At 54.7% G+C, this 15600-nt stretch overlaps 1 protein-coding gene across 8 annotated transcripts in view; it reads right to left on the bottom strand.

Annotated features, from left to right (window-relative positions):
• TP73 (tumor protein p73) overlaps nucleotides 1-15600 on the bottom strand; it is a 36543-nt gene that overhangs the window by 19425 nt on the left and 1518 nt on the right. For 3 of the 8 annotated variants that reach the window (XM_009320550.1, XM_009320551.1, XM_009320552.1), the window contains exons 1-2: nucleotides 4393-4431; nucleotides 346-591 (exon numbers count right to left, since the gene is read on the bottom strand). In XM_009320550.1, coding sequence (XP_009318825.1) covers nucleotides 346-591; nucleotides 4393-4431 — 285 coding nt within the window. Of the gene's footprint in view, nucleotides 1-345; nucleotides 592-4392; nucleotides 4432-6857; nucleotides 6982-8330; nucleotides 8427-15600 lie in introns of those variants that run through there. The other 5 variants (XM_009320553.1, XM_009320554.1, XM_009320546.1 and 2 more) reach the window with 4 other exon arrangements.

The raw sequence follows: 15600 nt of genomic DNA, 5'->3' as shown, positions 1-15600 counted from the left end.
ACATTTCTCCTGCTTTGTGATTTTTGGGGACATTTACCCACAGTCTAGGGAACTGCTGCGAGAGAAGTTACATTCGAACTGTTGCGCCTAACAGCCCTTTTGGAGAAAATCTCTGAAAAGCAAGCACTGATGTTTCCTGCATGTTTTGCTTTCCAGGGCCACCTGTGCAGGCAAAGTCCCCGTCGGGTGGTGGCTGCGTCCTGCAGGCACCCCGCGCGAGCATGCCCTCTGCGTCCCGCTGCAAAGCACCACCGAGACATTCGGGTGTTTGCGGCCAGCCAGCCGAAAACACCATCTGCGGTAGCAAGCATCTCTCTAGCGAAGGCAAGAAGACATGCAACTTACTGTCCAGGTGGCTGACTTGGCGGTGCTGGATTGCTGGAAGGTCACCTCAAAGTGGTGGGGACCGGGGTAGTCAGTGTTGGAGGGGATGACGGGAGCTGGGGACATGGCGTCGAAGGTAGAGCTGGGCTGCGAGTAGGGCGAATGCGTTGGGACATTGGAGGTGTGCTCGGAGCTGTAGGGGCTGGTGGAGGCTGCTCTGCTGCCGATGCTCTGATCCATGCTGTTGTTCAGCAAATTGAACTGGGACTGGAGGAAGGGAAAAGGGGAGGAGGGAAAAAAGAAAACACCAGCCAGTTTAGAGACATGGAAACCTCAGCCACACTTCTCCGGGGCTCCAGGTGTCCTGTTACAGCCTCCTTAAAGGGCCAGCATGCGGGAGAGCCAGCCAAAAGAGCTGGTCTGGGTCGCCTGGGTTTTTGAACAGGTCACCACTTGTGCAAGGGATAAACTCAATATGCTTAAATCATCCCCTTCTGTCCACTCCATCCTCACTGGAGGCAGCAAGATGCCGAGATCCCTGGATTTCTAGCGCGTCTGGCTGTGCAGAGCCACTCTTTTGCCAGCAAGGGACCGGGCAGGGATTTTCTGGGGTTTGCTCAGGTGTGGGAGGTGTCCTGCTACGGGATGGGGAGTGACAGTCCCGTCCTGCATGCAGGGCTCTGCTCGACGGTGGCCCTTCTAGCGGGCAGAGCACCGAGGCTTGGGGAAGCTGCCCTGGCACTTGGCACCAGCGTGAGGCGACCGCCAGCCCTCTGACGAAGGCATCGCTCCCATTGCGATGGCGTTACTGAACGGCCGACCTGTTTTCCAGACGTCTCCCACATGCATCCACTTGTCACGAATGTACACACGCACAGCACTTCTGGAAGCGTTTCTCGATGAAGAGCCAGCTCTGAATGGTGGTTTGTGTAATTCATTTCCTAGCCGGGATGTTTGCTTTCAGTGGCTTTCACTGATGCACGTCTAATTTGGGGAAAACCTCAAACCTACAAAGCGCGTAGCTGTGATGCAGCACACTGCAGTAAGGTCACAGAGCAAACGTACCTATTTATGCATGTACTGGCTCTTATTCCAGGCATGCTGGACCAAATCCTGGCTTATTACAATTTTTTTTCTTATTCCTCTTCTGAACAATTATTGTCAGATACCTCCAGTAAGAGCTGGCAGCTCTTTTGTCTGCAGGCATAGCCTAAGCAACGCTACGTTCCCAAAAGCCGCATGGCTAAAGCAGCCTAAATCTTTCATCTGAAAATCAGACCCCCCAAAAAATCATTTTTTCTATGGTAGAGAAATAAACTAATATTAAAAATTGTATATCCCAAACGTAACTGTTTCCTAAAGCAAGTGGGATTTTTTTTTTTCCCGGACAGCTGCAATTCCTGAATTGCTCAAGGGTTGCTCTCCCGGCATTTGCCAGCCAGCAGCATGCTGGCAGTCCCAGAGGCGGGTGCTGCCGGCGGCTGCCTGGGCTCCGCCGGGGACCACCGCCCCCCCGCACCCCCCTGCGTCGGAGGAGGAACGGGGCAGCCTGCCTGCCCTCCCCCCTTCACCCCGCTTCGGCTGCCTCCCCTGCGCCCCAGCGGGGACTGTCCCTCCAGCCACCAGCACCAGCTGGGGCAGCTCTGGGAAACTGGGAGCTGCTGGAAGGCGGCTGTCACCCACCCTCAGCCCAGCAGGCTCAGCCCTCCGCTTTCTCCTCGGAAGGGCTGCAAGGCTCACAGCTTAGGAATCAGGAGACGTGTTTTAACTTGGGATCCCAACCTCACCCAAACGTCTACGATGTATAATGGTTTAAAGGCAATCATCCTTCTCCAGGGAAGTTCTCCTGTTGTCTGTATCTCTTGCAAGGTCGTTGGAGCCTGTGACTAACTGGAGGAATGCTGAACAAGATCTGGCTTGCTTTTACACATATAGCCAATTTCTCCCCTAAAATATGTGCGTAAACCCCTCTATTCCTTCTCGCTGCTCTATAAATAGCCCAGCCAAAGATAAACCACCCCCGTCCAAGCTTTCCGCAATCCCAGGCTTCACCTGCAGAAAAAGTTACGAGAAACTTCGGCAAAACGGGCGTTAAAAATGTGCATGGAAAGCCCTTGCCGTCCAGCCGGGAAACTGCCCGGCTGCAGGCAGCTGCCGGTGGGGACTGCAGGGCCCAGGCAGGCTCAGTGCTGGGTGGCACCGGCTGGAAGGCGTGCAGCACAAGTCACCCTTGAAAAGCAAAGCTCAGGCATCAACCAAGAGGAGAGCAGCAAGGGGAAAAGGGATTGCTGCTTGTCAGGGCTGATCCGCAGCCCAAATAATCTACCAGTACCACGACTGAGCTGTTTTGTTCTCCTGGGCAAATGGAAGGGCCCCAGGGAACAGGCTGCACACACACCCTGGGCCCAGCCACGTGCCTTTTTTAGGAATGAATGGAGAGTAAGTGCTCTGCACTTGATGAGCAAACAAGGCGATCTTCGGTGCTACCCTTGCACACGTACGAGTGTACTCAGGAAAAGCAGGCTACGTCTGCACCGCCCGGCAGAGCACAGCATGTGTGTTCCCACGGTTGCTCATCTCCTGCCGGAATGGGAAATAACTGGGAAGCCTTTCGCCTCCCGGCAGTATCTGCTGCTCAGGAGCCACAAGTTTGGGAGCTGTAGGGCGGGCTAGGGGTGAGGCGGCCCGTGGAAGTGGCCAGAAAAAAACTCCGCAAAAGTCATCCCCACGTGAATTTGTGAGTTTGCGGTGCTTAGAGCCAGGACTGTGAGCAGCTGAAGCCTGTGGCTGTAAAGCTTAATGGACAAGTAAATCGGGACCAACCTACCGAGAAGAGCATCCTGACCTCCGCACAGGAGAGAGCCTTCCCTCGGGGAAAACGGCAACCTCGTCGCACATGAAGGAGACACGAGACCCAGAGTGTTACCTCTGCAAGCCGGGCTGGCTGCCCCGAGCCGGGATCCCCTGCCAGCACAAAGCAACAGGCAGTGCCCCAAGTGCCGGGGCTTTGGAAATCCGCCGGCAAAGATACCCAAAGTCAGGTGCAGGGGAAAAATGACCAGCTTGTTTTTAAAAGTTGACTAAATTTTGGAAACATTCCCTTAAAAGACAAATGGAAGGCGTGAGTGTTTGTGTGTGTATGTCTGTCAACAAACCCAACACAGCACTTGTGTGTGTATGTCTGTAAATACACACACACACACACACACATGTTTATACACACACATATATAAATATTCACATGACTGCAGCAACGACCTCCCAGGTAACAGCACTACAGTACGAAGCGAACCTGGTACATACGTGCTTTGCACCAACACACGTAAGACAAAAAAGAGGAATGAAGTAATTTCTGGTGCGGAAGCGCAGCACCACACCTTTCTATCTCTACTGCGTCCATGCCTATATCTAACTTTTCTGAACACCAGAGAGCAGACACAAAATCCTTTTGACCGAGAAAGCAACCTCAGTGCTTGAGGACAGGGCTGAAAATGTATCGCCTGCAAGCACAGGTACCATTTCATCTGCTCTACCCTCCCGGAGACTTTAAACCAGGGAAGGAAAGCCTGCCTGGGGCCGTGGGTACATGCCGTGAGCTCAGTTGAGGAGGTCCCCAGCGGACGACAAACTGGTGCTGGTGGTGCCCAGCACCACAGGGCATTCCTCAGACGGATGCTCCAGCTAACACCCCTCCCATCTGCACATACATGGGTGAGGGAGCCTCCACCCCTTTGCACCAAAGGTTTAAATCACAGCTTGGGCTTTGCTAGCACCAGATCAGGCAAAGCAAGAGAGGAATGCCAACCGAGCCGCCAAGGCTGCAGCATCCCACGCTGACACAGGTTACAGTTCACGGCCGGGGCTGGAGCAGCTGCAGCTCCTCCGTGCAACTGTGGGACAGAGGAAGGTTCGCCCCATACCAAGCCCCTGGGATGTCCCAGGCAGCGGCAGGCACAGAGGCTCAGCAGGCAGAGCTGGAGCCTGTGCCCAGCTCCTGCCTTGGTGGTGGAGGATGATTTCAAGTAAGAAGCAGCAAGGCAAAACCCATAAATAACAAGTAGCACCTACCGTGGTATAATGCTGCATCGGGTCGCTAATGTACAGCATTTTAGTCGTCTCGGGATTCACAGAGCGCTGGGAAGCGTCCTGCCACAGGAGTCATGGGGTCGGGGCGGCGGCGGGGACGGCCGGGGTAGGAAGGCAGGTGGAATGAGGGAGCACAGGAGCAGGGCCGGGGCGGGCAGCACCAGGGATGCTGCGCTGGCCACCTGTGTGCCGCCGTGTGTTGGTTTTTTTGCTTTTTTCATCTCCCTTAGTTCTGTCAACTAGCTGCATCCAACAACAAAACGGGGCCCACCCCCTTCTGTCCCTCATGACTATTCATTAAAGCACAGGGCAGGCCCCAGCTTGCCCAGTGATGGACTGGGCGATACCAACCATTCCCACTACAGGGAGAGCGGGGGTCCAGCTCCATCATCAAACCCGGCCAGATTCCATTCCAGAAAGCTGCTTGCAGCCTCACTGGGCTGGAAACCCATTTGGCCGGCACCCTTTACCAGTAGACCGAAGTGGCTGCATTTGCATCGGCCAGATGATGCAGTGACTCTGAGATAGCTCCGTACCTCAGAGATATGGAGTTATCCCTGTCTAGATGGCTAGATATGGACAGATGTGGATAGATGGATATCTAGATGGATAGATACGGATAGATATGGATAGATAGGGACAGATGGCTAGACAGATATCTAGATAGACAGATATGGATAGATATCTAGATGGATAGATATGGATAGATGGATGGGTAGATATCTGGAACGACCAGGCAGATTTCCTTCCAATTCGAGGCAGAGGGGTGAACGATGTTTCCTACAGCCAGACCCCACCATGGAAGGCTGCATGCTGAAGCAGATAAGCAGTTCAAAGAGTGGCATGGCATATTTTGAAAGGTGGAACCAGCGCACATCACCCACCTCCCGACACTGGTGTGCATGCGCAGACCCATGCACAAGTAGGCTAGCAGCAGTGTCGTACATAAAGCCTAAAGCACTGCACAAACTACCAGTCCCGAAGTTGTTGTCTCTAAGCAAAAAGGGCGGCTGAGGAATTGTTCACATCTTTAATTACAGCAACTCCTCCCACAGGACCCTGAAACAGGTTTTTAGGAGCAATGCAGTGCCCATGCAATACCAAGAGGGAGCATCACGCCTGACTGGAGGGCAGGTCACGTTTGGGTGGCCTGCTCGCAGCCACCGAGCATCAGCACCGGTGCTGGGCACCGCAGCACCCGCTGCTTCCCGCACATCCGCTCCAGCACTGCTGAGCACCACAAGCAGCAGGCATCACAGCGCAGACTGAGCGTTCCCTCCACCGCGGCTCCCGTGTCTTGCCTTTCTTTCAGGCCGGCAGCATCACATTATCTGTGCATTTATTTTCATGCATGTCAGCCTGCCACGCGTTTCGGTGACGCCAGCCGGCGAGAGCTGGCCACAGCTTGCTGAAAGCTCAGCAGCGGAGCACTCGGTTGCATCATCAGGCCAATGTAAATATTTACTACAGGCTCATTATCCCAAGCAAGGGCCAGCAGCCAGCTCTGCCCTGCCTGCGCACAGCCACTGTGCTCAGAGCCCTGCAAGGCCAGGGCTTGCCCGGCCCTGGCAGCACCCCGGGCTGCACCGAGTCCCGCCAGGCTCGGCTTTAGTTACAGCGGGAACAAGAAGAAAGGCGACGGCAAGCTCAGCGAGGGGCAGCTCCCCAATTAGCACCGCCGCCCCTGCCTGATCCCTCTGCCAGGCTCCTGTCCACTGCAGACAAAGGCTGGGGAAGGGAGGGAAAGCAAGTGAAAAGCGAGGGAAAAGCAGGCTGGGGGAGGGGATGCAAGCTGGCGAGGAGGGAAACGACGGCTTTCTGGAGGGAGATGCTGCCAACGGCCGGCGCTGCTTCAGGGATGCTCCCGGGAGGCCACCCTGCCCGGGGCACTGAGCATGTGTAAGTGACCCGGACGTCTCGCACACCCACTGCGCTTTTCAAACCCTTTGCCTTAGACGGAGATGCACCAGATTCTTGGAGGGAAGGGCAATGGCACGGACCCTCAGGGACTGTGGCAGGGGCAGAGCTGGGCGTTGGGAGCACGACGTGCCCCTCCAGCAGCTCTGCCTCGCCAGCAGCTTACAAATGGCTTTTACTACACAGCATTTTGTACTGGAGCGAATTATACTCTCCTCCTGTCAAGGAACTCGAGCTCCACCACTGTAACAGCACAGAGCCCCTGCTGCTGCAGAAGCAATGTTATCTATTAATAAGTAGCCACTGTTTTACGGAACACTGTACCATCCAGCTGCAATCCTGCAGTACAGTCATCGATTACAGGTTATCAGACCCTGCACAAATGGCAGCAGCGCTGCACCTGTAGTGGCTGTGTTCGGTTTATGAATCAGCAAGCATCCCACTTCCTACCTCAGAGCCCCCAACCCATTGCGGGGAAAACAGGCTTGTATTTGATGCAGCTCCCATTTGTGCAGTCTGAGCACACTCACCATGACCGAGTCATTCATGCTTCTCATCTGGAAGACGCCCATCGTGACCTCTGTGCGGTTGGAGACCTCATTGCTGCCTGCATGGTTGGATGGAGGGAGGTCGAAGTAGGTGCTGTCTGGCTCCCTGTGGAAAAGGTGATGGCACAGTCAGCCTTCCAGCTCTCCAGCGCAGCCTGCACCACCACCACCCAGCAACCTGCAATTCCCTTGAACCTTGCTCCCTTCTCAACTTCTCCCTCCATCCTCTGCTTTTATTTTCACATGGCAGAGCAGGCTTTACTCAGGCAAACTGTTGCCTGGTGGGTAAAGCAAGCACAGACTTGGGAAGTTTTTCATTTACCCAGCTGCTCTAGCGTATCTGTCGCCTCAGGACGTCTTTAAGTGAGAGGATACCAAGGAAGAAAGAGGATGAAATGAAGCACAGTCCTTCTTGCTTGATTAGAGTGTGAGGCTCAAAGGCCAGAAGACTTGCAAAAGTCTTGGTGTGACTAGAAGATGCTTAATTTTAGAAAATATCCATTTTAGTTAGGCAGCCACCAAGCCTCATGACCTCATGAGTGAAGACTGATGAGTAAGAGCACATCCTCCCAGGCTTGGTCCCAGTGTCCCCTGCCACACCCCCAGCAAGGGGACCTTTGCTCTGGCCCTGACACCATCTCCATGCGGCCCTGGAGCACTGCCTCAAAAAAAGGACCTATACATGAGACAGACGGTGTCACGTACCAACGCCAGCTCTGAGGGCCATGGTTCAGGAAAACCGGCCAGGTGTGTCGGTACTCAGCTGCGGCTGGCCAGGGCTGGCTCCGTGAGCAGCACCACCGGGCGCACTCTCTGCAGCCCTGCTGTGCCCACGGGGACACGTGCAGGGGCCCCAAGGTGCTGCCGCGGCCAGTGGGGTTCCTCAGGAGGCAGGGCACGGAGGACATGACCCGGCTGCTCTCCTCTGCGCAAGGATGAGTCAGTGTCTCCCCTTCCCAGCTGCAGCTGAGGCATTTCTGCTCCCCAAACACCTTTGCTTCCTCGAGCGAGAGGAAGCGTGCCCCGACGTTGACCTCCAACATCCACGAGGGCAGCCGTGCTGTGGGAACGCTGCAGTGTGGTTTGCAGCTCTCCTGCCTTTGCATTTACGGCCCACATCGAAAACACTGGCGGCTGCACAACCCTTTTCAGAAACAGCGTCCAATACCTTGAAACAAGGTTTGTGGGGCACTGCTTTCAGCATATGCAAACTCCACAGTCTTTAAACTGTCTAGCATCACCAGAGCAAAGGGGTTTGGCAAATTAAATGATCTGAGCAGAGAGATCGGAGTCTGGGAGCAAAATTGTGAATGTGGAAAAGGAATACGTGAGAAGTGGAGCGTGCAAAAGAAACTCGTCTCCCTTCGGGCCACAGTAATGATATGTGCTAACACAGATTACAGGTGTATTCTGCCCCAGAATACACCTCAAGGCGAATGATCCACCACCACTTACAGCGTGCTCCAGAGGTGCTCAAACGTTGTGCCTTCATCAGCTGGAGATGACTGGGACATCTTCACAGAGGGGGAGTCTGACAAAGGATAAATCACTCTAGGGGCAAAGACAAACAGCAAGGTTAGCATCACTAGAGTGTCATCTCACGTCAGCAAAGCAGCCGGTGAAGGGCAGGAGTTTCCCACCTCGCCCCCAGCGGCACAGCAGGGACCGGAGCCCCAAAAGGCCCATCGTGGGGAGATGGTGCCCCTCACTCCCCCAGCGGGCTGCAGGCAAGGAGCGGCGTGCAGGAGGGGCGACCCAAGCTTAGCCTGCCCTGGAGTCTGCTGCACCGAAAGACGGCTTGCACAGGACAGGAGGAGACTGGAAACACCTTCACTGCAGACCAGGACTACAGATAACAAAATAGAACTGCCAGGCTTTCCCGTCGGGGTGGTATTTCTGGTGATGACGTCGCGGGCCAGTGTTCTTACACATATGTGGGTATTTTGGAAAGGACCAAAGTGGCAGGGTGTTAGGATGTCAGCCCTTTTCTGCTAAGCGCTGATCTTGTGACTCAAGGCTTCCATTTAAGATGTTTACGGTGTGCTTCAGCATGGCTACAAACAGCTCCCCCAGCCCTGCGGTGGCTTTGCACAACCGTTCTTAGTAATCGCTTTGGACTGGCTTCATTCAGCACAGGGCTTAGACACTCTGGTTAGACACAGCGGTACCAAACTCTCGAGTATCGGCTCTCTGAATCAAACCGAAACCCCAAGTTAGGTGGCAGAAAAAAAATCTTGCAGCAAGAATCAGAGCCAAAGGCACCCTTGTTGCAGCCCCAGGTCCGGGCTGCTGGGCTGCACGGTGTGGTCTCTGCTCTGCTCTGGGGTGGGGAAATCCACCTCCGCAAATCCGGGGAATACGGAAGAGACATTCCTGTCTGAATCATGGCAGTGCCACACATTCAGGGCACGGGCTGTACCCCGTAGGCTGGTATATGAAATATCCTCAAGTGCCACTGGCTTCGAGCAAGGTGTGCCAAGAAAGCGGGATTGCAGGAGCTCTGAGCACTGGCAGGAGCTCAGGCATCCCCAGTCAACAGTGGCCACTTAAACAATTTCAAAAGAAGTCTGCCTGTGCTCTATTTTGATGTAGCCCTTCAGCCCTGATCCTGGTTTGTCCATTTTAGGCACGGGGCAGCTTTTATCCCAGGAACATCATTTGCCAACAGGCTAACGTATTTTTCTGAGGAAGCTCTAGTTGCAAATGCCCACAAATCCGTAAAGACATAAAGACACCTAGATGCATAGTGCAAGTTTATGGTGAAGCCACGATGCAGATATCCTAAATCTTACTTGTTCAGGCATTAAAACGACCTTCCCACTTCTAAACAGCTTGCAAACATTATTGAATGGAATATTATGCCCTCCAACTAACGCGAGGCAGGAATGTTCCCTCTGCTTTGAAGACAGGGAAGTGTTACTGGGAGAAAGCACACCATTTACCCGGGACTGCATATGGAAATCTTCAGCCAAAGCCTTCTGAATGCTACTGCATAGGCATAACTGGAGTCATCCTCAATCCAGTCTGCTCCTCTTGCCCCATGGCAAAGTTTCTTGCCCTCTTTCAAGCGCGGAAGAAAGCACGCAGCGTACCTCAGCTCTCCCTTTGTGCCCAGCACCTCTCTGACCCCAGCAGCAGGAGAGGCAGATTTTGCGGAGCCATCTTGAGCCCCGCGCTGCCTTCCTCTGCCGGCAGCCCTGCCATGCAATCGTCCTCCTCCTCCTCCCTTGCCCGCTCCCTGGAAGCAGCGGGACTGCTTCCCTGCCCTGGCTGACATGGATGTGCCCCAGGCACCATCTGGCTACTCCTTTTACCCACGCCAGTGTTAGCATCTTGTTTCAACTTGGTACCGACATCTAATAGTGAAAGCCTGAAAACTTCCTGCTTTTGGGGCTCGAGCCGCTGAGCACGAGGGCAGCCGCTTTCTAACTGAGTGATGCTCGGGGTCGTCCGGGCCCCTCTGAGTCAGCTGGGGACAGGGTGGCTGCAGGGGCCAGGAGTGAAAACGAAAGCAGGGCGGTGTCCCCCAACGGCTGATCCTGCGGGCTGCTTTCTGCTGCACCTGTGACTCGTCTGCGAGACACCGCATCCGCAGACTTTTGCCACAGCAGAAGAGGGCTCCTTCCCCGCGGGTCTCATCACAGAATAGCTAGCAGTGAGAGTCTGCTGTCCTCCCATCCCTCCTCGTCCCATGTGTGACACACAGAGAAATGAAAGGATGTACGCGGCAGCTTTGAGAAAAGGAAAAGCTTAGAGCTGAGGCAGGCAACTGCTGGTGGCCTTACCCTGCTTCCATGCTGCTTTCCTGGCCCAGGGCAACGGCAGCTTCAGGAAGGAGCCAGGCCTTTCCCTTCAGTGGAGAAAGCACCTCCGCACTGCCCCGGCTGTGTGGTCATGATGGGTGACACCAGCTCTAACCACGTGGCTGCACTCGTTTTCAAAAGGAAAAAAATCTGAATATTTTAAGGGCGTTTTGAAAGTTCCCTTTCTCTTTCAAAGCACAATCGGCGCTTGCAAAGCCAGGCCAGTATCTTCTCACATTTGAGCTCTAAACTCCGTGGTACTAAGAGAAGCTCAGGCTGTCGGTGTTGTTAGTGCACATCCCTGCTGCAGTGATCATTGCACATCTTGGGAAAGCACCTCTGCAGCAAGAATGACAGCCTGACAGCCGGGCATCTAAGATGATAAAGAATCACAAAAGACTTTGCAAATAGTGTTCCCCGAGGTTGGCAGTGGTGCCAATGACAGTGTAATTTACTATAAAACGAGGTGCCATTTACAGTCCCATTATGCAAGGAGCGGTGGAGGCATTCACGTTCAGGGAAATCAGGAAAGCGCTCTGATGGTGAGGTCCAGCAGAAGGAAAAAACATCCCATCAGAAGCAGTGGAGGCCCTGTCGTACAGCTTAATTAAAGGTGAACTAGGAAGAGCCTTAGAGACTAATTCTGCATTGCGAGAAAAGCATTACTAGATGGCTTCGATGTAACTACTTTCCCAGTGCCTATAGGCTATGTAAATGGCACTGGGAGGCGACTAACCTGGGGCTAAACACATCGGCAGTGGCAGAGCTAGAGATCAGCCACAGCCCAGGTTCAGCTTCTCTGTCACTTCCAGCCCCCCAGGTCCATTTGGAGGCTACTTCGCCTCTGCCATAACTGTGTCAGCTCCCTGATGTCACGCGCTTCCCAGCACCAAAGGAAAGACCTGAGGTATCACCCTGACTTCTGCCAGAAAGAGTTCTCTAGCCAAACCCCCACCAGGAGGATTTAACACCTCCAGAGACCCAAACCTGCTTATTAAACTGAAGAGCTCTGTGCCCAGGGAAGGGTGCGGCAAGGGGTCCTCCGTCCCTTCCGCCTCGACGCAGCAGGGAGGCAACGGGGGGGGCTTGGCGTGGACGGCCGAGATGCGGGGCTGGCACGGGGGCAGGCTGGGCGAGCCTGCAGCCGGACATACACCGGACTTATTGCGGGCTTCTAGAGGAAGAAAGACTGAAACATGCAGACCAGGGGGTTTGGTGCCGGACGCCAAGGCTGCTGGTGTGATTTGCCTGTTTTCACTTGGGAGAGCTGCTCTCCGCCTGCTTCCCCAAGCCGGCTCCACCGTTTGCTGGATTGCTGCTTCCCTCTGTTGCTAGTCAGGGCATTGCAGGGAAAAAAAGACCAGGAGTACTGAGACAAAGCCTGCGAAGAGACAATCCACCACCTTCGCCTGCGTGGGGGCTCAGCTCAGTCCACTGCCGGCTTAGCACCGAGGTGGGGGCTGCCACCCCCCCAGGGCTGCGGGAGCGGGCTGGGTCGCTCCGGGGGCCGGTTCCTTCTGTCCACGTACCTTCCCTGTGAATTGCCACTGAAGTGATTTCCAAAGGATTAGCATGGAAACACGCAGCGTCCTCAGTCTTTGCCCCACTGCTGTGGCTTTGGCTGTATCCGAAATGCCAAGTCAGCCCCAGCTCAGCTGAAGCAGCTGTTTCTTCCCCCAGCCCCAGGGACACAGGGAGAATGAAAAGCATGCACCAAGGTCCACTGCAGCCACCCCAAGACAGGAGAGCAACTCTCTGGAGAAGCAGGGCAGGTGAACTTGCATATATTCAACTGTGCTTCATTCAGCCCACGGTTTGTGTTTCGACCACAGAGTCTGAATATATTCTTAGAATTATTATAAATTCAACTTCCTTCTTTCATCAATATATGGAAGGTAAAGGGTACTGCGGGTGTAATGAGAGGGCTGAAGCCTTGCTGAGAGTGATGCCTGGCAGCTGGGTTTCTGCAGTGTCTAGAAGGAGCATCTTTGATCTCACCATTAACTTTAAGCCTTGGTTTTAGGCACTTAGAAATGTCTGTTGCTATTTCACCTAGCAATAACGTATTCATCGCTATCCTGCCACTCTAACAGCCCAGAATGAAATGTGGCAGCATTTTGCAGCCACCTTAAAGGGAGATAAATGCGCAAACCCTGTATAACAGGGCTATTCCTAATTCCAAAAGACTCTTGGCCCATCCTGAGAGAGGAAGAATTTTGAGAGCCATTTCCAACTCTCACATCGAGCTGCTGTGTATTGCTTGATGGTTTGTGAACCGGCCCCTGGACCTTCTCTCCTCCCCTCCTCTGCGCAACAAGAACCATCAGGCTCATCCAGCCCGCAGCGAATAACTTAACATTTGCAAAATGTTGGCAGATCCCAAGGTGCCAACGCTACCCCATGCTATTGCTCATTTCTCCCAGATTATTAAATTCACACCTGTGAAACTAGGCTTGTAAAAGCGACCAAGAGCGAGCGAGCTTTCCTGCAGCACACTTGAATCTCAGGAGCCCTCCTTGGGGTCCAGCAGCTTATTAACAATTTTCTTTCTAAGGAGCAGGCAGGTTCGACAGAAACCCTCTCTTACGGATAGTCAGCGACAGGCAGCTCGTGATGGGGCAGGAGACTAAACCAGCCAACTCTCCCTCCCTCCCTGGCAGCCAAGCATCAGCCCTGCCTAGGGACCCGGCGGCAGGCAGCCAGCCTCAGCATCCTGCCGGTACCCAGCCCCACCTCTGCTTTTCCCATTCAAGCCTTGGCTGGTTTTTCCTCCACAAGTGCTCTAACTCCAGATCTAAGGCACTTGGGAGCAAACTTTCCGAGACGCTTTAATATTGTGTAACTAGCCTACAAAGCAAAGCGGCCGCAAATCATCTTCCAGCCGCATTATCAAGCACTCGAGAGAGGGTCGTGCTGAATAACTCACACACATAAATAGCAAGGGGTTTCCTTTTGTCATTTTTTTTCCTCCTACCTGCTCTGGCTCCCCAAGCGTTTCGAGTTCCCCCGGAGGTCTCCCGCAGACAGGAGCGGCCTGGGATTGAGGATCTATGTTATTTACTGCACTACAATCAAGTAGCGTCCCGGTCGCCTAGGCAATGACATTGGAGCTGTTGAAAGCTATGTGAAAAGTGAGGCAAAGGCTTGTGCGCTCCTTCCTGGAATAGGAGGCAGTTGCAAGGGGGTGGGGAATGCTCAGCCAAGCGTGCCGGGGAATTAAGCTGGTCACCAGCGCCAAAGTGACTCCGGGGCAAGCTGGCTCTCGGGGCTCCAGCAGCGGCAGCCACCCAGCAGCACTGCGCCCAAGGCGGCTGCTGGGGTTTAATCATGATGGAGAGGGGAAGGAGGCTCGACGTAGACTGCCGCTCCGAAGTAGGCTCTTCCCCTCACCAGACTGATGGCTGAGTCGGTTTTGTGCTCGCATTGGTCAAAATGACCAGCTCATCCCTCCTGGGGTGTCAGAGGACCGGGGCAGCCTGCCTGGCGGACCAGCAAGGGCCCTGCGTTACACCGCGCTGCGTCCCGCGGCGGGAAAAATGGCTTTGCCAAGATGCACGTGGCGTGGCAGTGGATGAAGATTGAATGTTTCTGATTAAAAACCATCAGCCATGAGGCTAGTTATCTGCGTCATGTGGACTCACTGGTATACCTTCTCACTGGCACCCGTTTTCAAAAGCTACCGTTTTGCTGGTCAAAGTGTTCCCACAAGGAACACTTGCCTGTTCTCGGTGACTTGGGGAAAACGGCGAGCGGTGTTCATTACCGTTAAATCATCGGCTGCACGTTTAAGTCCCCCACCTCCATTTAGAGACTAACCGCCAACGCTCTGCCCGCAGGCACCCACACTTCGCTTTCCAGGGCAGATGGTGACTGTAGAGCAGCTGTCACGTTCTGTCCCTTCGTTACGGGTAGGGCCGGAAAACAGATGCCTCTACCAGCCCCTAAACACATCGGAGTCGCTGTAACCAGTTTTGGGGCCCTAAATGCCTAATCCGTAATGAAAACAAGACTCAAATGCCTGCTCTGATCCCGAGGTTTATTTTTTAAATGACGGTTATCGTATTCCCCAAACAAGGAGGTGGGGTCCCACTCAGAGCGCTGCTCTCGCCGGGCACGGGAGCCGGGCTGCTGCCCACGAGGGGCTCGCTGCCCACCCGCAAATGCAGGGGGGGTACAGGCTGGCAGGACCGAACAAGGAAGACCTGCGTTACCCCCCCCCACACACACACACTGCTGGGTGGCCGGTCAGCCCGGAAGGGACACAGAGGCCTCCTCAGCATTTGTGCTCGCTGCCCGAAGGACCAGACCATTTTTGGGACACAGACGTCCCCGTCACGATCCTCGGTCCCCCCCGGTTGGCTCAGAAAAACCGTGCGCCCAGCCTGGCAGCTGGCTGCACCCGGGGGGCTGTTTACCGAGGGAATATGTACCCTGCGAGGGGTTATCCAGGCTTCTCCCCCTTAGCTGGCGATTCTCGGCTCTTCCTCCCCCCAAAACCTTATTTATTTATTTATTCATTCATTCATTCTAATCCAGTTAGCATCCTGTTCACTGGTGTACTTCTATTGCAATTTGCAGTCCCTCTGTCCTGGCTGGGAAACCTTTCAGGGCACCCCGCCTAGTTCTCCCGTTGCTGTCAGTAATTAGCCAGGAGGAGCGATTAGCCCGGGCACCCGGGCGCGGGATGCTGCCCGCGGAAAAGCGCCAGAGCCGGAGGAGCTCTCCGGCGATGGGAGGCTTGGCCGACTCCGGCGGGCCGCAGGGGAGGCAGACTGCGGAAGGAGGAAGGCGGGGGCCGGCGTCTGACCGCACCACGACTCATTAAACGGCTCGTTTGCATGATAATCTCTCTCATGAGGTGCCTTCCCGCCCGCTCCCCGCCGCCGGGCGCGCTCGGACAGACCGGCACGGCGGGCGCGGCC

The sequence above is a fragment of the Pygoscelis adeliae genome, unplaced genomic scaffold (assembly GCF_000699105.1).
Source record: "Pygoscelis adeliae isolate BGI_AS28 unplaced genomic scaffold, ASM69910v1 Scaffold213, whole genome shotgun sequence".
Lineage (NCBI taxonomy): Eukaryota > Metazoa > Chordata > Aves > Sphenisciformes > Spheniscidae > Pygoscelis > Pygoscelis adeliae.
The sequence above is the reverse complement of the archived record's forward strand: the minus strand, read 5'-3'. Positions and strand labels throughout refer to the sequence as shown.